Raw genomic sequence first — 24,544 nt, forward strand, 5'->3', positions numbered from 1 at the left:
TGTCCTTAATGTTAGGAAGTTTCTCTCCAATTCCAGGTTGCTTCTCTTTGATCAGTTTCCAACCATTATTTCTTATCCTGCCCTCTGGTGCTTTGGACAATAATTTGACACCCCCCCCTCTTTGTGGCAGCCCCTCAAATACTGAAATACTGCTACCATGTCAGCCAATTCGTCTTTTCTTTAGACTAGCCAGACCCAAAATCTGTAACCGTTCTTCATATAGTTTACTCTCTAGGCCTTTGACCATCTTAGTTGCTCTTCTCTGAACTTTTCCCAAAGTCTCAACATCTTTTATGTAGTATGGTAACCATAATTAGTTGCAGTATTCCAGGTGTAGTCTTATTAGGGTTTTGTAAAGGGACACCAATACTTCAAGTGATCTTGATTCTACACCTGTTTATACAACCCAAGATTGTATTAGCTTTTTTGGCTGCTGTTGCACATTGTTGGCTCATATTTAAATGATCATCCACTAGGACTCCAAGTTCCTCCTGTTACTGTTTTTGAACCAGGTCTTGCCTAATCTGTACTTATATCTTTGAATTTTCCTGCCTAAATGTACAGCTTAGCTTTTCTCCACATTAAAATTCATTTTGTTGGATAAGGCCCATTGTTCAAGTTTGTGAAGATCTTTTTGGATCCAGAGTTTGTCTTCTGAAGTTATTCCTGCCAGTTTAGTATCATCTGCAAATTTGATGAGTTCCCCTTCTATTCCCTCATCTAAGTCATTTATAAAGACATTGAAGAGTACCGGGCCTAAGACGGAGCCCTGTGGTGCCCCACTGCTTACTTCTTTATCATGTAATCCTAAAAATATTTGTTGGGGAGTTAAATCAATGATTTCCGATAACACTCTGCCAGAACTGAGCTAAATTCTATAAAATCCATAGCACAGGACATGATTACAAGTTTTTATTAATCATTTTTACAGTCATTTATAACAGTCTTTTACAACAAATTGTGTTACTTCACACAACCATTAAACTTAAATTTGCTAAATAAGGAATTCAAATGCCTGAAATCCACCTTTCCTTAACATGGGAAGGCAGCAACATCAAACATATTTTAAACATATAAACACATATACTTAGAAGTAAATCCCACTGAAATTACGGCAAAAACTTTCAAATAAATTTGGCCAGGATCCAGTCAGTTTTCCCCAAAACTACTTTGTTTAGAAGTTTTTGTATAGTACAACGTTGTTCTATTGCCAGGGGTAGATTTAATCCCAGGACTCATCTGCTACAAGTATATTCGATGCTGCAAATCCTCCACTGTGATGATTGTCTTTGCTACAGAAAACCTACATGAAATGGAATTCAGATTTTTCAGATAAAACAATGTATACAGCCAGGAAACAGTGTGCTTTGTTTATTTTCAATATTGTATTAACAGGGGTGGGCAATTAATTGTCCCAAGACGCCACATGAGAAAGTAGGACTGTTGTGGAGGGCCACTGCTATCCCACCCTCTGCTGCCCTGCTCCTGCCACCAACATTGCACCGCCTTCACCCCACCTCTAATGCTGCCAAGGGCCAGACTGGGACTGCATGCTGGCTGGCTGTGGCCTGCAATCCCTAAAATGCCTGTGTCTGTATTAGAAAGTACTTTTTAGATACTTGCTTTCCAACCTACTTGACAACCTTTCAACATTTATCACAGATAGCCTGAGATATAAGGAACTATGAAGCTCTATTTCTGTATTGTGATGCTCACAATTAGCTTCCACTGATAGAGTAATGCATTTGGTTTGTGTATAAAAGCCCTAAAAATTACTATTTTCCATCAGACTTCTAGTCCAGTTACCCCAATTGTTTATTTCTCAGAATCAAGAATACTTAATATATTCTGTATATCCTATATTATCATTTTAAGACTACTTTAACAATCTTATGTGTAAAGAACCTTAAAAATGGTTACTTCCACGTACATCACTTTCCTTATTATCCTTGTTCTATAATGCTTGCTTCCTCGTCTATGCCTATTCCAATATCCATGGCCACAAATAATTGTCAACCTTAGTTTGATTCTGCTTTTAAGGTTCCGAGTATGTTTTGGAGCCAGGGGTCTTTCAAAATTACAATACTTAACCACTGTTTAGGTAAGGATCAGTTTTATTTAAAAGTTACCTTTCGGGAATCAACAGCTGCAAACACATTTCCCTTTGGATTACTAAAACCAATCCCACCTGAACCACAAGCAATTTCTTCTAACCATGCTGGAACCTCTTGCTGAGCCTTAAAAAGGAAAGCCGCATTATTACATATGTATTATTGTCTGTTTAAAAACTATTTTAAAAATTGGGAAATGAAAGACAACTTACATCTGCAAGCACTTTGATTAGAGGCTGTGCAACAGCACTGTCTGCTTGAGGATCAAAAAAAGAAATTGCTTTGCCTGTATTACCACAACGCCCAGTTCGTCCAATCCTATGAACATATTCATCAATCGTGGAAGGGAGATCAACATTTATAACATGTTGAACATTTTCTATATCCAGACCTCTTGCTGCTACAGATGTAGCAACAAGAACAGGGCATCTTCCAGTACGAAAATAATGAAGTGCTTCTTCTCTCTCCCTCTGTTCCCGGTCACTAAAAATAGAACAAAAATTTTAATTTGCAAAATTTGCAATTTTAGCAGATAGATATATCAAAATGGAGGGTAAAGTTATCCATATGTGCATTAGATTAAAAAAATTGTCATTCATATTTTTACTTTGCAAGATTGGGAGAATAAGGGTATCCTCTGCAGACTGAAGTATTGTAGATAGATATCCAAAATTTGTGCTTATCTATTGTACTTATCTTGGTTAGAGATCACACAATCCTTTAAGAAACAACTTTATCTTTATTAATCTTACAGTTTAATTAAAAACACAGAAGGGGGATGCCAAGTTAAATATTTCAATAGCCCTGTAACAGTAGCAAGATAAGGAATGTGGAATGCCTCAGGCCCTAGGAAGCCTCTAGGAATTGGAAATGATTAAATGGAAGACAAAAAATAATGATTTAAATATTCTGGAAATCACTAGATAATGGTTTTTGGTTTAGATTAATGGAAGGATCACACCCCCACTTGGTACTTAGCTTCCTTACCTATCTACTGTAAAAAAAATATTTTTTAAATAAAACATTTTTTACATTCCTAAGAATTCATTGAGTTCCATTTAGAGCCTAAGCACTATTAAAAATGAAAAATATGAATAGCTGCAACCAAGAACTCTGGAAATATCCCAACCTCTCCCCATAAAAGGGCAACGTCATATTTTTATGGCTAGTGAAACATGACAGAAAACACAATCACTAATTTAACTTCTGAAAGCAGAATTATCATAACTGGCCTTAGCAGCCAATTTGGAAGTCATCCATGATCACCAATTTCTTCTCAAAAATTTAATTTTAAATGTTACAAAAATGTTGCCTACCCCACAATTTACTCACCCATGAATACTTGTGGTTGATATGTTTTCTTGGCAAAGTAAAGTTGCAAAAAAATCTGCTTTTTTCTTCGTTTCCACAAACACCATAGTTCGTTCATTGCCTATGAAGAAAGCAGACAGTAATATTTTACTCTCCTTCAAAAATACACATATAAATACTCCAGATATAGCATACTTCCCTTCAACGTCACTCCCACAACTTCATCTCAGTGATAATACCTTAGTGGTTCTGAGACACTGACAGTGATCCTTCATAAACGTGGTTTCCCTATGGTTCTGTTACAATTAACAACTGTTAATCACTTTTTGAAAATTCTTTAGCTCAGAAAATTTATTTCTTAAAAATTGATGGATTATCCTTAGAACTATACAATGACCTGGTTCAGGAAAAGAAAAAGAACATTGTGGGGAATCCATAATGCACACACTTATATTACTGAATAATAATATGCTATACCACACTTGGCAGCCTTTTATCAATTTAATAATTAGTAACATTAAAAAAGTACATTTCAATTACAAGGCCCCAATTACCTATTTCATTAAGAATTTCAACAAGTTTATTTTTCTTGTCATACTGCTTCACTTGAAGTATGGTCTGCTGAACATCACTGCATGCTCCTCCCACTTGTCCAACAACAACAAATAAGTAATCTGTCCTCAAAAATTCTCCAGCAAGCCTTTAAAACATTAAGTAAAATTAAGTTTTATTTTATTTATATATTTCATATGGCATGCATTTATTAGGGAGATCTACACTTACAAAGTAATCTTGTTCATTTATCTAATTGCTTGTTCATTTGGTTTCGCGCCTGCACACTTATTCACAATGTGCCATGGGGGAAAACCAGCATGTACCATCTGGCTAATGGCATTCAGGTTAATGACATTTTCTGGGCCTCTTTTGCTGATCTCACCTCATGTCTGGACAGGTCCAGCACCTGTTTTTCCTGCACAGCTAACCATTCCCATTGAAGTGGTACCCATTTATCTATTTGCAGTAATGCTTTCAACTACTGGGAAGGCAGGGCAAGAGCTGGAGGCAAGGGATGAGAGTCAACTATTTCTGATTGGCAGATCCAGCATCCTTCAACTGCTGTGCCACCATGCCTCCATAAAATTATATTATTTTGAAGTAGTGCATCCAGAAAAGGAAGGGTCGACAGTTTGGGAAATAAAGTATTAATGATATTTTATAAAGGTGATCCTCGACTTACAACCACAATCAAGCCCAAAAAAATTATGTTGCTAAACAAGATAATTGTTAAGTGAGTTTTGCCCCATTTTACAACCTTTCTGTCACAGTTGTTAAGTAAATCACTGCAGTTGTTAAGTTAGTAACAAGGTTAAGTGAATCTGGGTTCCTCAATGAGTTTGCTTGTCAGGTCATAAAAGGTGATCACATGACCCTGAGACAGTGTAATCATAATAGCAGTAGCAATAACACTTATATACTGCTTCACAGGCTTTACAGCTCCTCTCTAAGCGGTTTACAGAGTCAGTATATTGCCCCCAACAATCTGGGTCTTCATTTTACTAAATTTGGAAGGATGGAAGGCTGAGTCAACCTTGAACCAAGTGAGAATTGAACTGCTGAACTGCTGGCAGTCAGCAGAACTAGCCTGGAGTACTGCATTCTAACCACTGTGCCACCACAGCTCTTAATAAATAAAAATATACCAGTTGTTAAACATCTAAATTCTGATCATGTGACCATGGGGATGCTGCAACAGTTGTACATGTGGAAAATGGCAATAGCATTTACAGGTAACATTCCATAGTACTTTTACAGGACTGTCTAGTAAGTTTATTAACATTTACAATGTGTTTCAGCATACTGCCCCCAACAGTCTTCGTCTTCATTTTACTAACCTTGGAACCTTGAGATGATTAGGACTGAAATCCTGGTTGTGGGCAGAGTTAGCTACAAATATTGCATTCTAACCATTGCACCACCATGGCTCCCAAAATCTAAAAAGGCACTTTTTTCAGTGCCAGTGTAACTTCAGTCACTAAATGAATGGTTGTAAGTTGAGGACTACCTGTAATTAGTAAAATGAATCTAAAAATAAATGTACCTAGCCACTTCTATAAATATATTCTATTTAAATTGCAAACAGTTATTGTCCAAATATGTCTTGTAAAAATAACAGGCACCATTCCAAACAATTACTTAACTCAGAAGCTATTCTTTCTATGAAGAGTCAGTTCCTCCAAGATTAAAGAAAGTAGACGCAAAAACCTTAGCAATCGATATTCAAAATTTTAACAAGGTAACATGTATATTTATGATTTCACTCTGAATAAATAATCAGAAATTTACATCTTGTAAACTTATTTTTTAAATGAATTGCTAATACATACCTTTGGATTTCATCAGGGAAAGTGGCGCTAAACATTAATGTTTGGCGTTTGTCTTTTGAGGGCATGCCTGGAGATGAAACTAATTTCTTTATATCAGGGCCAAATCCCATATCCAGCATACGATCAGCTTCATCTAACACCAAATATTTTAATTTGCTGAGCCCAATCTTTTAGAAAAAATCAGATATATAAGAAAAATTTGAAAAAACAATGCACAATTCTACTTTTACATGATAGCTGCACAAACTCAAATAAGTCCTCCAATTTCTATGGGACACCTTCCATCTTTCCCCATATCCTGCTTTAAAGAACAATATAGTCTAATTTCACACAAATGATTAATTATACCTAGATGCTGCTATATTAACACCTACAACTTAACTACCATACCACAGCAATACTGAAAACGTGTAGGGCAACCATGTAAGAACAGAAATGAAGCTATCAATGTAATCTATTTCAGTTACACTGGTAGCAGAGAAAACTTTGCTGATAGTTTTTGAGAATGATTTATATTTCTTAAAAATGAAGGTATTTAATAATTAAAGTTTCATGTTATCAATAATTCATATGCTGCTCTCCCCTCCCTTCATGTAGCGATCACTCTATGATTCTTCATTCCCTTAATTTTACATGTCCAACATTCCAGATAGGTATCAAATTTATTTAAATGTTAAGTTAAATGAACTTGGATGGTAGGATTGACAAACACAATAAAGATTCTGGAGAGTCACTATCTCTACAGATAATTCTATATGAATAATCATGTTACCTAGCTTGAAAAAAAATCAAAGCACTATGTTATAACGGTCAGAATCTGTTGTCACCCTTAGACTTAACAACAGCAGTATCACTGTGATCACTAGTCTGATCACATATGAAGTTCCCCCCTTTTTATGAATCAATTTAGAATGTGTTAACTCATCCCCGTAAGCTTCTCAATAAAACCTTGGTTTTAAATTGTATCTAACCCTTGCAATAAAACAGCGCTAAGTCTGAAATTTGAACAGTCCTAAAGCTTAATGTTCACTCTACTCATGGTGACCCAGAGATCTTACCTTTTGTCTGCCTATGATATCCAAAAGTCTTCCTGGGGTAGCACACAATATATTACAGCCTTGGTTTATCTGATGAATTGTATAACTCATTTGTATACCTCCATAAATCACAACAGGTCTTATACAAGTTCTAGTTAACAAGAAAATATACAACTTAAAACAGTGAACACATCCCACTGTATTACTATTAATAACGAAGCCTTAAATCTCAGAGATATGGTATAATAATAACAGATTTAATACTTTTGGTTTGTTTTAAATATTTAAGCCACAGCATTTGATGGTCCATATTTAAAATTAAGTAGCATACTTACATCCCATTATTATTATTTTAAGATATAATATAGGAGTACAATTATGTTAAGAATTATATAATAATCAATATTTTTTACTAGACAGATTCACTTGTGTACCTTTCTCTAGCTCAATCTACAGTATTATAAACTTGTGAATACTTATCATGTGTATATAATGATTCCTGAGTAGCTACAGTTATGGCTTCAGCTTTTTGTATAAAAGTCAAATGTTGATTATTTGCACATGAATCAGCAATAGCTTTGATTACTCCCAGAAAGGTGGAAAATCATTTAACTAAGACAAATTGTATCTCACTGTATCAATCGAGACAGTTTCCCAACGTTCACAACCATTTTTAATACCTTAAAAGCAAAATTTAGATACATACTGAGTAGGTATATATGTACACTTCTGTAATTTATTCTTTATTGGGAGCACTCCGCTGTTGTGATTCAGTTTGCCCAAATACTCACCCGTATGAAAATTTTCTTGATTCCAGAAAGATCTGATTTATCAGTTCTCTAGTTGGTGCTACAATTATACATTCTGGTTCTTGTTCCCCTTTGAATTGACTGGCAGTTACTCCATCTCGCATCATGTGAGCTAAAATTGGTATAAGAAAAGCTGCCTAAAGGGCAAATATATTACAATTTAAAAATGCTGTACTTCCAGTACATGACAAAGTTAAATAAAAGTGCATTTTTCTAATCCAATATTAGTTGTTTATATAAAAATAAATAAAAAGTACACTAAAATATAAAGGTCCAACGTCTACTTTCAAACACTGAGAATTTCCTAATTTTTTAATGTCAAACAACTATGATTTAGTTATAAATCTCATTACCATGAAAAGGGATTCACAAACAGTACTCCTAAGAAAACTGTGCAAGAAGATGGCCCAGGCATTTGAGGCACTACTAAAAGAACTAATTTAAACATTAGGAATTGTATATTAGAATACTAAAGAAGTACATCAAATATCTCAAGAATATTCTTATTTTTTAATTTAAAATTCTTCCGTTTAATTAAAGTTTAGTTATTCAATCATAAGAAACTCAGATTACTAATATATCAATTTCAGTTTAATAGTTTTCACTAATGAAAATATTTCACAAGTGAAAACTGCTGCTGAGTTGAGAGTGACATATTCATAAAGGACCAAGTCAGCAATTTGAAAATTTTAAATGTTGAAATAAAAAAAATGATAAAATAGTAATAAATCCTCAACAGAATCTTGTATTGTGTGCTTACTGTTTTTCCAGACCCTGTTTGTGCACATGCCATTAAGTCACGTTCTGCCAGCACAATAGGAATGCTATATTTCTGAACAGGAGTAAGTTTAAAATATCCAACTCTAGCTATGTTCTTTATTAAGGTTTCACATAGACCTGCTTCTTCAAAATTCTAAAAAAATGATTAAACAGAAAAGTAGATTAACAAAGTAAAAGTATAATTTTAAAACACTTACTAGCACATCACAACTTCAATATGTTTTATGGGTTACATCAATCCATACCCCCAGGCATAGCCTCATAAAGCTATAAGCCTAAAATTCTTAATAAAATCAGAACAAACAATCCATTTTATCTGTTAATTTTAATGACAAGGCTGACCATTAATTATATCCTTATATTTTCATTTTTAATCAGAAGTCATTGATTGTATTGTATTTTCTATTTTGTACTGCACATTCTGTACTGCCTCCAAGGAAAACAGGTGGGCCACTGGAATATGGAATAGGAGCCGTGGTGGTGAAGGTTAGAATACAATATTGCAGGCTAATTCAGCTCATTGCCAAGAGTTTGATCCTGACCGGCTCAAGGTTGACAATTTTCCATCATCCTTCTGAAGTCAGTAAAATGAGGATCAGATTGTTGGAAACAATACGCTGATTCTGTAAACAGCTTAGAGAGGGCTGTAAAGCACCATGAAGCATATGTAAGTTTAAGTGCTATTGCTGTTGCTATGTTACATAATTTTGCATGGAGAAAGGAAAGGAAGACACTGTGAAAATCAGGAAGGAAGATAATTAAGTTGCTGAGGAAAAGGAGGGACAATATTGGGAAGATTTGGGCTAGGCAGATGGATCCTGCACCACTAGAACACTGGACGTGGAATCAATAGCATAAAAAAGATGGGGGCTGCAAAAAATTTGTTTTAAAACTATTTTTTCCTATCTCATGCACAACCGTAACCCTCCCCACAAGTTACTGATGTATAATAAGTTAGGTACCTTGTTTTGTTCACCAATTAATTTCAAAGCTTATTATAAATTGTGAAACTCTGATGAGCAATGTCTCTATCACTTAAAATGACTATCATTTTCTTCAGCTCTTTATTTTTCTCAAGATTTTTAAACATTCACTAACCAATATTGCTGGTGGAGGATCAAGCCCTGAAACTTCCACAAGAATATTATCGTATTTATCAAAATTTATTCCTGTCTGGTAATGTGCAAAGATGCTATTTTCATCATCTGGTGGTGGTGGTGGTACGTATGTCACCTTTGGATCTGCAAATACAAGAAAGTTATTCTGATTCTCAGAAAGTTCTATATGTGAAGTTATTTTCTGCTTTCATTCCTTCTGAAATAACTTATCTGCATTACCACCTCTCCTGCATCACCATTTGATTTCCACATCCCTTTATTGATGGAATAAAAAATGATTTGGTGGGGAGGGGGGAAAATAGGACATAGGAACTTTAAAACTTTTTTTACTTTCAAAACATACTTACTTCTTGCTATATTTGCTTCTTCACTGCTTTCTTTGTAATCCCCTGTTAAAAGAATTGTTAAGTTAGGTACAGCAGAACTGAATTTTGAAGTTAAACAGAAGCTATATGGATCAAATTTCAAATGAAACCAGAAAAGGAGTGTTCAGGAATAATACATAGAGAAATACACAAACACACATGCACACAGAAATATCATGCAAGTTCTAGCATTAATTATCTATTTCAGAAAATCAAGAAATAAACTGAATTAAAGTGTTCTTTATACAATAAATATCTTTATCACCCAAACTGTTGCTTTCCAGATAACAAAGGTCATATCTGCTGAAAACAACAGAAAATAACAGAAGTGCTATGCACCAGGAGGCAACAACTAGTACATAAACTAAAAAATTTTTTTTTTACCTCTAGCTTCAAATTCTCTTCTAGTTTCAAATTCACCTGAAAAAATGCATATATGTTAATAATATTGTGATTGTGATTATGTGATAAACAAATTACAATTATCATTAGTTTACAACATTCATCTACATTGTTCAGATGTTTTTGTACTTTAATTTCTTTGGCATACTTTGAAAATGTGTGATCAAGAATAAAAAAAACTGTAGTTGTAGAATATTTGCATTATACCAGTTTTCTCTTTCAAAATTCACAGTAAGTTGAACTTATCTATGATCTCTGCTCTGTTCCACTATTTTGCATTTTTAAATATATCAATTGCCAATAATCTTATTCAGATGAAATCAGAAAAAATGAACATAACAAAATTTCACATGAATTTTACCTGATGGAGTACCAAAGCCTCTTCTTTTAAAACCTAAGCTGACAGAATTTTGTCTTCCATCTTGTTTCACATTTACATCATCTGCAATAATATAATCAAAGATTTATTTAATCTTACATGCTAGATCTTTAATGGAAAAATGTTTCAATATATTTAAATTGACATAACATGTTACAACAATTCTCAAGCTATTAAGCCTCAAAAATCCAGTCCAATGTTTTTCTTCTTTTTTAGCACATATATTTTTAGCAGGTATTCATTTGTAAATGTTTCTTAAGCACAATAATAATTACCTTTCATTTCTAGAAATTTCTGGGTCAGGCAATGTTTGAATTATTCCAAACTATACTTACTTGTAAATTGCCCAAATCCTCCTCTATCACCTCTGAATGATCCTCTCCCAGGTCTATGAAGAACATCAATGTCATCATTCATTCTTTGAAAACCTAATTTGGGGGGAAATCATTTTCTTCAGGAAGACTGAACAAAAATGAACAGTGGTAACCAAATCAGGTTTAATTTGTAAACTGGAGTTTGTAAACTATGCTTTATGGGCTGGTTAATGAATGCATTATTCAAAATTATGTAACTGGGTAACTTAGCAATACAGTAATCATATGCTAATCTGGTGTATGAACTCAGCTTTTATCCAATATAGTGGAAAAGGACTACCTGGAGCAGTTTCAAACATTTAATAAAGTACTACTTTTCTCCCCAACATGCAAAATGAGTATTACAAAGTCAAAACATATGTGCTTCTTAAAAGAAAAAGCAAGACAAAATTATAATAAAGTGCAATGCTATCCCAAAGATTATCATTAGAGATCTAATTATCTAAGCCATGGTGACGCAGTGCTTAGAATGAAGTATTCCAGACAAACTCTGCTCTGCCTATAGCCAAGAGTTGAATCCTGACCAGCTCAAAATTGATTCAGCCGTCCTTCCTTCTGAGGTTGGTAAAATTAGAAGCCAAATTGTTGGGGGCAATATGCTGACATTTGTAAACTGCTCAGAAAATGGCATTTGCTTCCAGGCATGTGGTCTGCATGGATGCCAAGGAATGGAGCAACCTGCTCTCCTTCCCCGAGCTTCGGAGCTCCAAACATCTATAGAAGTGAAGAATCAGTGACAGGTGTCGGGGAGGGTATGGGACCCAGTGGGGTGAAAAATCTTGCCCTAGGCCTATAAGGATCCCAAGAGGCGGGAAGTGGAACACAGGGGTGCATCAGGATATGTTGGAGGTCCAGGGCAGATTGGCCTGGACTACACTAGGCCTTACGCTGCCTCCTTCACCTGAAGTACCCTATTTTCCACTTAACAATTATATAGGAAAGAGCAGGAATAAGAGCCATTAAATGATGCAATCAAGTGGCTACATAACTTAACCGTCATAACTTGCATCCATAGTGGACAGGCTTCATTATGGTTGAAATTGAAGACCATCTTTAATAAAGGGGAAATATTTTTGTTAGTTAACTTGTTTTAAAACAGGAAGAAAATGTCCTTAGGCTGCTAAAGTAGCAACAGCACTTACACTTGTATACTGCTTCACAGTACTTTACAGCCTTCTCTAAGTGGTTTACAGAATCAGCATATTGTCCCCAATAATTTGGGCCCTCATTTTACCCACCTGGGAAGGATGGAAGGCCAAGTCAACCTTGAGCCTGATGAGAACTGAACTGCCAAATTGCAGCCAGCCAGCAGGCAGCAGAAGTAGCCTGCAAGAAGTAGCCTCCAGTGTGCCACCGTGTCTCATAAACAAAGTAGCTTTATTTAACCCGACTATGCCTATGATAATGAACATAGATTATCATGAATTCAATTTTAATTTTACTGTTTTAGCTGTGATAAAGCCAATATTAGATGCAGATTTTCTAGTAACATTTGCAATCTTACCTCTTACAAAACTTGAAGATTTTCTTTCTTCAAACCTATTTCCTAGTATAGTTATACAAAATTAATACAACTGATGATATTCATTCTTGTTTCAAACTATATAAAAATAAATAACCATAGGAAATAAGATTTCCAAAGTAGTACCCATATTGATTATCCTTTTTCCTGATTTCTTAATTTGTTAAATTATATTATTTATTTAGGTCACAATTATTTTCTGAGCTGAAGATGTATTTATTTGGACATATTTTCTAGAGTTGAAAACCTGAATATTTTCTATAATTTACTTTCTTTTTCACATACACCAAACCATATAAATTAAAACAGGGAAATAAAGCCAGTTCTTTTAGATGGAACAGAAGAAATTAATTACATAATAAATTCTGAGCATAAAACATTTCATGCAGAAACATCTGGTTGTATGAGTTTAATGACTAAAATGAGATATGTGTTCACAGGCAGAACTACTTTATACAGAGACTGATATGGTTCTTCCATGCAAGAGGGGGATAGAAGCAAAGAAAGGCAAGGCTGATGGGGTTCTCTGGTAATGACCTGCAGGGACATTGGCAACAGTGGAGGGGAGACAGGAGAGGGAGGACAAGTGAGCCAATGGGTCTGTGCTGTCACTGGAGCTGAGGAGAGACAAGGAAGGGAAGATGCTGAGAAAAGAGATGGTCAGCACATAGAAAAAGCAGAGGAGTGGCACACACCAGCCTAGCGCTGCTCACCCCATAAGATCTTCCAAGATCCCTGCAGATTTGTTTAGGTCGAACTGTGGACAATCTGAAACAGTTCACCAAACTCAATGGAATGGAATGTTTCACAATTTGAAAGAGTATTTTCAGTTTCATACATGTAAATACAAATGCAAAAATGTTTCATTCATGATTTACACTAAATATTGTTTTATCAGAAGTACTCAAATTTTAAGAAATCAGCTCCCTTTTCCTTTTCTAAAATATTTTTATGTACGGATTAAAACATATTTAGAAAACTATATGGCCACCCATGTCACAAAAAGTGACTCTGGGGAGAGAAGGGGGAGAAGGAAGAAGGGAAGACAAAAATAACAAAACAGTCACATTAAAGTTTTTAAAAAAACATAAAAGCACAAAAATGTAGTCTAGCAAGGGAGCGGCCTTATTGAAAAATTATTAAAACATATTAAACATTAAACTCTATTCATAATCTTTTCCTTGATAAAAATTTTACATTACAGTATACCTCTGTTTCCAAAAATTCTTCCACTTCCAAATCCACCTGTTTGTTTCTCTTCACCATTATGATTTTCTCTGACACCTAATAAAAAGAATAAAAAGTAAATAATAATAAATCTTTTAACCAGTTAAGTGCATTTCTAGTCAGTTTTTTCACACATGTAAATAATTTACAAGTTAGGTCCATAAGTGTAATTGTTGCCTCAGTTTCATCTTCCAATATTCTATGGTTAGCGAGCTAGTTTCTGCTTATTTCTAAGTAAATTAGGGTTCAATGGATGAAGTTTAAATGTTGGTAAAAGAGGACCTAGATATAGTTAGTTCCTGCACTGATTACATTGACTTTTCCTATTTTCCTAACTAATGCAGCCATCATTGTAAGACCCACTTGGGACTCTAAAATTAAGAGAGATCTGCAGTTACTTTGTTTATAAATTGCATATATCATTACTTTTAAAGTATATTTACACACATAGGCATTTTCTCTACGTATTTACTGCTAAGTATCTGTATGCAAATAAGCTGGTTATATCAATCTGGTGCCATCCCTAGTTTGCAAAGTGCAGTGGAGGAATGTATACTTGTACCAATATTAAATGAACATTAAGTTTTGGATAATATGTGAGCAGAGTATTGAAAGCTCTATTTAAAAAAATATTGAAAACCGTAATTTAGAGACATTGGTTTTCATTATTAACTAAACTTTAGCTAATTACTAGCAAGCATCCTGATTTCACATATTCCTTCCTTCATATAATCATTGTATTACTTGTTTCATGGCTTCCTTGCAAAGATGAATTTGATGTATTTCAATGTTTTAATGCACCCTGGACTCATGCATTGTGCAATACTACCACATGATGTGCATGATTCTGTAATCCTGGACAACTGTGATTTATGCAGCCATATATGATGCCCTTTGATTCTTCTAAGTATTTTAATAAGCTAATGTTGCTGTGATATTTTAGAACGTCTTTTCTGCTGACATATTGTCTCACACATGTTCTCTCTTCTCTTGATTATAAATTATAGGACCAGGTCTGAAGGCTTCATATATCCTCTAACAACCTTAGGCGCAGCTCCAACTAATTTCTGGAACTTGCAGTTGCAATAAAAGAAAATTACATTCCTTTTTGTAATTGTATTTAATACTAATCAGAATTGCAACCGAGTCATTACATTCTGATACAATCCCCAACATACATTTAAAGACTAAGTAGTCCACAAAATATTACGCACCTTGAACAAAGATATATTAATTCCTAACTCATCGGATGAATTTTCTTTCAACCAAAATTATTTCATTTTAAAACTGTAAGGAAACAGCACAATACTAACCAGTAATTTAAATATCACACTCCACCCAACCATCTTGGGCTATTATATACAGCTGTAATTTTGAAACCACATTGTCAAAAAAGGTCTATCATGGCCATATTAGAGATAAGGGCTTGCAAGTATTAAATGTTCATTATTTGCAACCATCTTGGTTTTTCTCTCTCAAAACATGCATTATTATATTCTTTAACACATACCTGGCTGTTTTATACTCTGAGTGAAACTGCACAAGGTTTCATTTGTTCTCATGGATATGCTGCCCTACAACATGAAGTAAAGAATCAGACCATACAGGAACAGTTATGTGAAGAAATTTCTAAAAATCAGTTATATTGTAAATAAAATAAAATACATCTGCTTAAACAGAATTTGGCTTTTAACATTTTGTATAATTATTTCCTGAAGTACTCCAGTGTTGGAGAATATAATTAATATTACACTTTCTCTTTCACTATCCATCTGTGATTACTGGTAACAAATGCAGTGGCTTAGAAATAGCAATTTACGCAGCCAATTTTTTTTTCATTTACTTGTAATCATGGCTCATTCCCAAACAAATTGAACAGAATTATAATCTAAACCTCTAATCAAGCAACTTGTTTTGAAACAGGAAGCAGAAAAAATATATTTAATTAATAGGTGTAAAATTACTTTGTTCAACAGAGGAGCATAAAGTGGCAAAGTGACTTAGAAAACTTAGGCCACAAAGGGGTAATATATAGTGTTTGTTTGCTAATATAATCACTTGCCATCCAAAGCCATTCAAAGTCCCAGAATTTGAGACAGAAGTTTCCAGAACTTTTTAAAACCAGGTTTTGGAGTTCTGGGATATTGCCTATTGTAAAACCACCTCTTGAAGTTGAGCAAAAATGGATTATACCATTAACATTAGCCGCCACCATCCCTTGATTAGGAATAGGAAATTTAAGAGGGAACCAGGCATTAGAACTTATTCCTTCCAAAGACTTAGCGGGTTGTTTCGTAATCCTCCTCCTGGGGTCTAAATTCCAACCGACCTCTCCATTCGTTGTAAAACCTAGTCTCAGGAAGACAGCGCGCATCTGACCTAAATACTGGAAAAACGGAGCACGCTTCAAAACTTCCATAGGCACCCACCGGCTTCTGGAAGTTGGGCTGAAAAACCGGCAAGGCCCGGCTTCCCTCTCCCCTAACACCTTCTGTAAAATCCGTATCCCAGTTCTCGTCACCCATGGCAGCGTCGGCCAACTCCACGTCCTCCTGCCAAAAGAGAAAAAAACAGTCAAAGCGTCAAACCGAGGAGAGGCAAAACGCAGCCCTTAATATGGCCGAAGGGAGACCTCCCACCAATTCGGAGACGCCGCTCTGCCTTTAACAGAAGGCCCCTTTTTTTCCCATCTGCTCCTGCTGCCTCCTCTCCCGCCAAAAAAAAAACAAAAAACACCAGCCAACCTGCCGGCCGGCCGCTTGACTCCCTCCCCTTCTGAGGCCCACCCGGCAACAGAGACCCGCCCTACGGGCAGCGGGGCTATATTTCTTTCGCTCTTGTTGGTTCTCGTTGGAGCGTAAGAACCAACAACCCCGAACCCCACCTTAACGGCGCGCGAGCCTTAAGGCGACGCAGCGCTTCGTCAACACGTGCTCCAGACGTTGCTTTTAACTAGCCGTCTCCGCCGCCGCTGCCTCTTGGTTCCTGAGGCACCCGAGGGATTGTTGGGGGTCTCTAATAGGGCCTCACGTCTAGCCTTTTTGCAGCCTTGGGAGTAAATTTCCCCGAAGCCTGTGGGGTGGGGTGAACGGCATGTTAGTTTTTGATTTTGCTCCTTCGAGCGTTTTTTTTTTTTTTTCCAAGAGCCTCGTCGGAGTATAAGGAAGGCCTGCCTAGGGTTTCCTTTGCTTACGGGGTTTTGAATACTGTTATGCTGCTTGTGGGGGTGTTTTTCATAATTATATATGTATTCATTAGTTACATAATTTATTAATGAAATAAGGGCCAACTGATCATTGTTTTTTTTTTTAAACTAGTTTTCGATGTAACAAACAATCCCTGCAACTTCTTTCATTGTGTACCAAAAATTGGATCCATGTGATTAAATTGATTTAAAGGTTAAGTAGATTAACTGGATGGAACGGCTGTTTTTTGGGCAGACATATTCTGGGGCAGTGGCTTCTATGAAATCATAATTGGGAAAAATCTTTTTAGGAGGAGTGGGCCTAAAATAGAAGAGGTGCTTTGCTATGAATCCAAAACAAACCACTTGTTTGGAAGACCTGCCAAAATCCAAAATATTCTAAAGAGGTGACAAGGACAAGACTGGCGTGCCTCATGATCCCCTAGAGCAGAGTGCCAGCTTGCCCACTCACTAATCTTTCCACTGCAGTGTTCTCCCTACTTCCCCATAGCCATGCCCGGGATCCTGGCTTCAGTCCTAATATATCTAATGGCCACCTCATGTGTCCCTTTCCCCAGGGCAAAAGGGAAGATCAACCAGGAGGATGTATTGTATTGCACTTAAAACAATATTGTACATCTGAGGGAAGGATTGTAGGAGACAGAAAATGGGCAGACTATCTCAATGGCCTTAGGGGTTTTTTCCCCCCTTTCTTTGAAACACTTTTGCTTAGAACATATGTGTTCCTTTCTTACACCTTTGGTCTTATAGGGGAGGGTTTATTACTGGACACACATGTTTTGGTTTCATTTCTGAACTAAACACACATCTAGATATGGGTCACTTATGTGCAGAAGTGGAGAAGAAAGCTTTGTGTATGCAAAGGTAGATTGCTGCACATGCTTTTTCCCATTCTGCCAGGACAAGCCAATACTTGTACAGGTTAAGCCAGAATCCAGTCATGACCGACTCTGCTTCATAAGCTGTTATCTTGAACAAGCAAAGCTACTGGGAAAACTCGCATCACATTCTCTGAGAGAGTCTCAGCAATTATGGATCCTATCAAAATTTGGTCCTGCTGTACCTGAGCAAGTTAGTATGTGACTTGTCTAAGCAAAAGTGAGAAGAAAAGCCTGAAGTATTACCTGGACAAACCAACTACAAATTCAGGATTTTCTATACTTGCTCCTATAAGTATAAAGGACAAAACCTGATCCAAAACAAGTGTAACTATTTCAGACATTATGCAAAACTAAGTAACTTCATCCTTCTCATTAAAAAAAGATTTGAATTTTGATTTTCTTTTATGTTACTAACTTTTAAACTTAAGCTTTTAAATATATTTTTCCTAAATGTTATTAAAATGTATATTAATTTTTTATTTACCTCTAACCCCAATGAAATATGTGTTTAATTCACAGAGGTGCCATATAAAGAGATTTCTAATTTTAAGGACGCATAGATCATCTTCAGAGTTCGACAATTCTTCAGAGTATTCGACTTGATTACATGATTACCATTATTTGGGGTGGTAATTAAGTGACTTGAAAGAATAGCAAAATAAGGATCAATGAGGAAGACACCAAATTTCACGCCAGTGTAAATTGGTCTCCAGTTGACTTAAGGATGAGTGGATTGTACGTCAAATTATAAAGGTTTAAAACAAAAGGCTGACCTTTAACTTTTTGTTTTGCGGAATTTCTTTTTTTCATTCTCAGTGCTATAATAGACTTCTTGGGAAGTGATGAACAATGGGTGTGGTACACATAAGTGGACCTTTAATCCAAAACTGGTTTCCATATTAAATTCTACATGTTTGTTTTTTCAAATACTATTATGAAATCATTTTAACTTCATACTCTTACAATTTAATTTTCCATGTACAAAATTAGTATACTTTATAGAAATGTTTTACTAAATCTATAGAAAAAATGGCAGTTTAAAAGCAAATTCAACATTTAATTTCATCGTTATAATTTTCAAAAATTGTCAAGTTCTGTGACATTGACAGCAAACATTATCTGTTCTGTTATTTTCAGAATATTGCCATAACAATACAAATAATTTGTTTCCAATAAGTTTCCTTTTCACATTTACTCTTTTTAGAGCCTTAGCCTGGTGTCTAACTGAATTTAAATAGGTGAATAAGAGTCTCTTGGTAGCAAGAAAAGCAGCATATAAATTTAATAAATAATGTTATACCTGGAGATTGGGAGGTTACTATATTATAAATAGTTGTTTTAATGGATCCCTCTCTTCTCAAATATATGTAGTCAAGTGAAGAATAAATGCATCTTTGATCAAATGAAACATTGTGATTGAACCCCTAAGTCAGCTAAACTGGTCATGAGAAAAACATCAAGAAGTACAGATTGAGGCAATATTCTCACCAGTCGATTTGTGGTTCAATTTCCTAAAAATCCTTAGTTGGGCAAGAAGAAGAAAAAAACTGCTAGTAGCTGCTTAGGTATGTCTGCGTCAAGTTATAGTCTAGATTAGAAGAATTTAGTACAGATAGTCCTTAACTTACAATAGTACTTGACTGTACAACACTGACTGTTCAAAGTTACAACATCACTGAAAAAAGTGACCAATGACCATTTTTCACATTTATGACCATTGCAGCAGCCTCATTGTCACGTGATCAAAATTCAGACCCTTGGCAATTGACTCATATTTATGACCTTTGCAGTGTCCTGGGATCATGTGATCACCTTTTATGACCTGACAAGCAGTCAGTCGGGAAGCCAGATCCACTTAACAGCTGTGCTACTAACTTAACTGCAGTGATTCACTTAACTGGTCACCTAATGGGGCTAAACTCACTTAACAAATTTCTCTCTTAGCAACATAAATTTTGGGCTCAATTGTGGTCATAAGCTGAGGACTACCTGTAGTCTGCAGATATACAAACAAGGTGCCATGCTGTGAAGAAAAGAACAAATGCATTCCTGGGCAGTATCTTTTCAAAATGTTTTATCAGTAGTTGCCTGGATATATATCGGGGGTGTCAAACTTGCATCGTCACAGCATCATTACATGACGTATTGTGACTTTTTCCCCCCTTCGCTAAACTCTGCATGGGCATGGCCAGTGTGTGATGCATCCAGCTGTGAATTTGACAGCCCTGATATATATGGTTATGGCTTTCTCCATCAGCTAGGATTGAGTCAGGCAGAAGAAGGCTGACAAATTCATAAACACAGCTTAATTTCAAAAGGAATGGAAATGGCACCAATCCCCAAGAGAATGGTGGTTCAGTTCTCATACTACATTTACCTGTGAGGAAGAGGAAAATCCTACCTTAATGTTGAGGGACAGCTTTTTAGTAAATATAATACTTCTTCCTCCTTGCTATACATCCACTACATTTTGTAATGTCCTTTCTCTCTTCCCAGAGCGCATCCAGCCTGCCACTTTAATGTACTTTCAGTCTGCAAAGCAAATCAAGTCTGTCCTAAGAGCCAATCTCAATTCTGCCTCAGTAGGAATCAGTAGGCAAGTGACTAGTATCCGAACCTACGTGTCAAGTTGCCCCTCTTCCCTGTGTTGCCATTCCCCAATTGCTGGTTAGGAAAACAGGCATCACCTCTAATTTATGGATAATGATGGTCTTACTGTAGGTTTGTTAATAACTCTACTTTGCACTCATTCTTGTTCCTATCCACTGCATGGATTATTTGTAATGTGTGATCCATGGAGGTGGGATGATGGCAAATGCAGAATAAAACAGTAGCCTGATTTGTTGTGGACTAGCTGCTGCAGAGGATAGGGTAGCAGGTAGACATTTACAGTGGGCAGTGTAATGGACCATAACATTCTTTATATTATCCCCTCCCAGAATCCCAATGTGACTTGCCTTCACATAGTCTAGAAGATTTGGGAAGGAGAACACGACTGAAGCCTTTCTAGTCTCTAGCAGGCTTGTAAGAAAGTCAGACTCAGAACAACACTGGCAGAATAAAGTGCCTTTTCAACTTTAGGCAGCACTGTCTTGGCAACAGTAAACATACAACTAGGTTACTATAGATTTTATTATTAAGAGATATCTTGATGTCTTGCACTATAATTTCATAAATCTTGTCAGACATTAATTTTACTGGGTGCAATAGGATTTTCCAAGTCTTTTGTGATGCAGACTAAATTTGATTTTCACCATCAGGTTTTTCTGGGGAATTCTAATGTTTCTGAATAAAACAATTTGGAAACTTAATGCATTTGTCTTATTATTTTGAAACTTAGCAGTTCTAATAGTGCATTAATTGACATATTTGATCACCTAACTCTTGGTGTTTATCTTAAACAATGATCAATCAAATGCTCCACTGAAGGTTTGCAAGCAGGATGAAGAGATAAGTTAAGCCTGATTGCTTGTCTAGCATCTAGCCATGGGAAAAAAAATAGTATTGCGATTCTATTATGAAACCAATTACACAAAGTTACATAGGCTGTATGCATTATAAACTGAGTATCCAGTACTCCATGCTGATTAATGACAGAAGGAAATGTTTATTTTCCCTTTTGTCAAACAACAGGATTGGAATTATTAGTCATGATAAAATCAGGGAAAGCATACCAAGCATGACTTCTGGAATTCTTTCCAATTTAAAAACTCTTGATCCAGTTAGAAGGGGGAGGGGACTGTAAACGTTGGGTCAAAGTTGTAATTCACTGCCCAATTCTCTCTTCCACGGGATGGAGAGGGTTTTTTTTTTTTTTTTTTTTTTTGGTCTGTGGTCCCGGCTAAACCAAACCCGTTATCAAGTTTGATCTTTCTTTTGCCGGCTTTTCTATGTACACGAAATCTACTTTAATTCTGCTCTGCCCTGATGGTCCCGACTTCCTTACATGATTTCTCTGTAACGTTCTTAACCTGTTGGAAAGAGTAATAAAAGAAATGTAATTACCGATATGTTAAATTTTTTGCTATGTTGGTGAAAACTACCGTTGAGAAACGGCAATTGGGATTTTATTCTATACCATCAGGTCAGTGTCTGGCATCCTGTTAAAACTCTCTTTAAAGTTAACTCAGCAGACGCCTAATGCTCCATTAACTCTTACGCAATACACCCTGAATTCCTTCATTTAACTATGTAAAAGAGAAAATGGCATGGGTTGTCTATTATTTCTATCTCTACGGCTAGCCGCTTAACTCCATAGAGGTAGAGTGAGTAACTCTATTTTTTTTATCTCTAAGGTAAAGTCCCATGTTTTCCGTGGGAATCGTGGAGGATTTGTTAAGCTCCGTGCCGAAAGTGCTAATATAAGGCCGGAGACTGAGCGTGCGACCCATTACAATAGCAGTAGCTCTTCCTGTTTTTGTGTTTGACTGGGAGATGCCGGAACGACGCGACAATCAAGCTCCAGACTCGGTAAAAAAAAATGCATATACACTTCCAGATGGTCTGCATTGGATCGATGTGATTCGATGTTCTGGGTATCACTCCGTCGTACCGTCCGATAAAATTGATTTCGAACACATCTTTGCATAAAAAAGAATATTGAACAGCATAGCTAGGATTATAGCCCCAAATTAAGAGCTTTTAAAATGACCGGTGACTACAAGAATTGGTTTGCTCTGTGCTTAATTCTCCGATTGAGAATAAGTGATTCTTTAGGAATATTTGTGTTGAATTGTGCTCAGTAGTAGTATTAAAGATAGCATAATTTGGTTATTGGACGCTAGTTTTCATGAAGAAAATCTGTGTGGTCTCTAGAATTGAAAACGACTTGAGGGCACATAATTGGTTGCTGCTAGTTTAGTTGACAGTGATAGTCCCTCAATGGTACATGTTCTGGAGGAGGAGGAGGAGGAGAAGGAGATGTGCTAGTAAATGTGCTTTTACTAGATGATATGGTAGTCCGAGTTCAAATGAGACCTGGTGTTGTCCATCTCTGGACACGGAGATTGCTGTGCAGTCCCAGTCTAGAAGTACAGACTCCAGCACAATGGGGGCACTGTAAGTCCATTGTTGTAGTAACTGTCGGTTATTCTATTATGCTACTCAGTTTTCAGGTTTTGACAATGCCTGTTTTCAAAACCACTGAAGGCTTCACAGCTCAAGGCTCCTCAAGTGTTCTGTCAGCTGCTGCAGTTTCTAGATCCTTCAGCTGGAGTCACAGTGGGATAGGGTTTCTTTCACAGCATCTTTGTAGCTCTTGTGTGATCAAACTCTAGATCTGTTCCCAGATTCTAGCACATTATAGAGCAGGAGTGCCAAGCTTGTGATGACACATTGCTGTCACGAGACATATCACAACTTTCCCCCCCTTCGCTAAACCCGGGGTGGGTGTGGCCAGCGTGTGACGCATCTGGCCCATGGGATGCGAGTTTGACACCCCTGCTATAGAGCAACTGGTGGGACATATGGTAGTCATCCATTCCGATGGCATGTCCCACATGTCTCATCTGAGTTCTGTTATTCAAGGACTCAATGTTGGTGGCTCCACATGATCCAAAACTTCCAGGTTGGAGACACCGTCCTGCCAACAAAAGGCAAGGATGGAGCAGAGAGTGTGCATGTGAAATTTCTCCAATTGTTTTGATTATCCCTTTCCTCCTATATGGATATAGGAAGGAAAAAGTACCAAAACTTTGTAGACTTTTAGCTTTGTGAGATACATATGTGTTGGTTGAGCACTCTAGTATGCAATGCCTGGCTGCCTGGCTGATCCTGGAGTCAATTTCTTTGTTCAAAGACCCATTGTTTGAGATAATGATTTCCAAGTATTTGAAGTTGTTTACATTAGTCAGCTGGGCTGTTGTTAATAGTGACCTTTGGTTTTACAAGTTTGGTATTTAGTACTTCAGTGTTATTTAGGCTGATATCAGGCGTAAGAGCATATCAGCATCTGGAAATTTGTTCAGTAGCAACTGTAGATTGCTATGTTTGTGCACGAGAGTTCACAGTCATCCGCAAAGAAGATTTCTTGAATGATAGGGGAGACACTTGTTCATGCCATTCACCAGCAAAGACCAAAAAGAGAACCACCCAGTCAGGATTGGGGTTAGCACATAATTCTGTTTTGTAAAGAACGTGCCCTATCATTCTGACATGTAATAATGGGATCAACTTCACTACTTTCCATTGGCATCCATAATGTCTCAGGATAATCCAGCCTCCCTGTCTACAGGGTCAAATGCCTTTGTCAGGCAACAAAGACAGAGTAAAGAGGTTTGTTCTGCTTAATGTACTTCTTCTGGACTTGCCTCACAATAGATAACATGTCTGCTGTACTCCATTCTGGATGAAAGCCACACTCTGCCCCTGGGACATTCCTTTCTGACACAATGGCAAGTCTGTTCAGGAGAATGCCAGCAAAGATCTTACCTCCGATGGATAGCAGAGTGGATATGGATAATAAGATATCTCTGAGATTTCTGCAGACTGATTTGCTTCCCTTATTTTATAGACAATTACAGTGAGAGTTTCAGGGAAATCATAAATCATCTCCAAAAGTCCTCCAACATGTCTTGGAATGCCTGCACGGTATTTGGGTTTTGGGCTTGGTAGATCATGTCTTGTTGCTTTATTTGAGCT

The 24,544-nt window shown here is 36.5% G+C and overlaps 2 protein-coding genes across 8 annotated transcripts in view; one reads left to right on the forward strand and one right to left on the reverse strand.

The window, feature by feature from the left end:
• Window positions 1–901: 901 nt before the first annotated feature.
• Window positions 902–16,767, reverse strand: DDX4 (DEAD-box helicase 4). 7 transcript variants are annotated; one of them, XM_087958423.1, is made up of 20 exons: window positions 16,564–16,678; window positions 16,249–16,371; window positions 15,330–15,393; window positions 13,802–13,876; window positions 13,306–13,360; window positions 12,575–12,616; window positions 11,032–11,124; window positions 10,679–10,759; window positions 10,300–10,335; window positions 9,898–9,939; window positions 9,531–9,673; window positions 8,413–8,565; window positions 7,635–7,789; window positions 6,865–6,994; window positions 5,807–5,973; window positions 3,977–4,122; window positions 3,444–3,543; window positions 2,324–2,594; window positions 2,130–2,237; window positions 902–1,303 (listed from the first exon to the last, which is right to left on the reverse strand). In XM_087958423.1, exons 7-20 carry the CDS (start codon window positions 11,111–11,113, stop codon window positions 1,223–1,225), a joined length of 1,695 nt encoding a protein of 564 aa, XP_087814549.1. In that variant the 5' UTR covers window positions 11,114–11,124; window positions 12,575–12,616; window positions 13,306–13,360; window positions 13,802–13,876; window positions 15,330–15,393; window positions 16,249–16,371; window positions 16,564–16,678; the 3' UTR covers window positions 902–1,222. The 7 variants fall into 7 exon arrangements, with proteins under 7 accessions (XP_087814549.1, XP_087814544.1, XP_087814543.1 ...); XM_087958418.1 differs by lacking the exons at window positions 13,306–13,360; window positions 16,564–16,678 and adding an exon at window positions 16,704–16,764; XM_087958417.1 differs by lacking the exon at window positions 13,306–13,360 and having other exon boundaries at window positions 16,564–16,697.
• Window positions 16,768–22,187: 5,420 nt separating this feature from the next.
• The window catches only part of SLC38A9 (solute carrier family 38 member 9), a 55,580-nt gene continuing 53,223 nt past the window's right edge, over window positions 22,188–24,544 (forward strand). The window contains exon 1 of the mRNA XM_026670490.2: window positions 22,188–22,375. The gene's annotated coding sequence lies outside the window, so the exon portion shown is untranslated. The remainder of the gene's footprint in view (window positions 22,376–24,544) is intronic.

This window comes from Notechis scutatus, chromosome 2 (genome assembly GCF_049901735.1).
Source record: "Notechis scutatus isolate UNSWTSFEM ecotype Mainland chromosome 2, rNotScu1.2, whole genome shotgun sequence".
NCBI classification, from domain to species: domain Eukaryota; kingdom Metazoa; phylum Chordata; class Lepidosauria; order Squamata; family Elapidae; genus Notechis; species Notechis scutatus.

Excerpts from the sequence above, each read along its gene's own strand:
- DDX4 (XM_087958418.1), bottom strand. The coding sequence starts at position 16,344 with ATGGGTGACGAGAACTGGGATACGGATTTTACAGAAGGTGTTAGGGGA. Across the intron at positions 8,566-9,530 it reads ATCCTCCACCAGCAATATTG|AATTTTGAAGAAGCAGGTCT; the intron begins GTTAGTGAATGT and ends TCATTTTTTTAG. Across the intron at positions 6,995-7,634 it reads TCAAGAAAATTTTCATACGG|AACTTGTATAAGACCTGTTG; the intron begins GTGAGTATTTGG and ends CTTGTTAACTAG.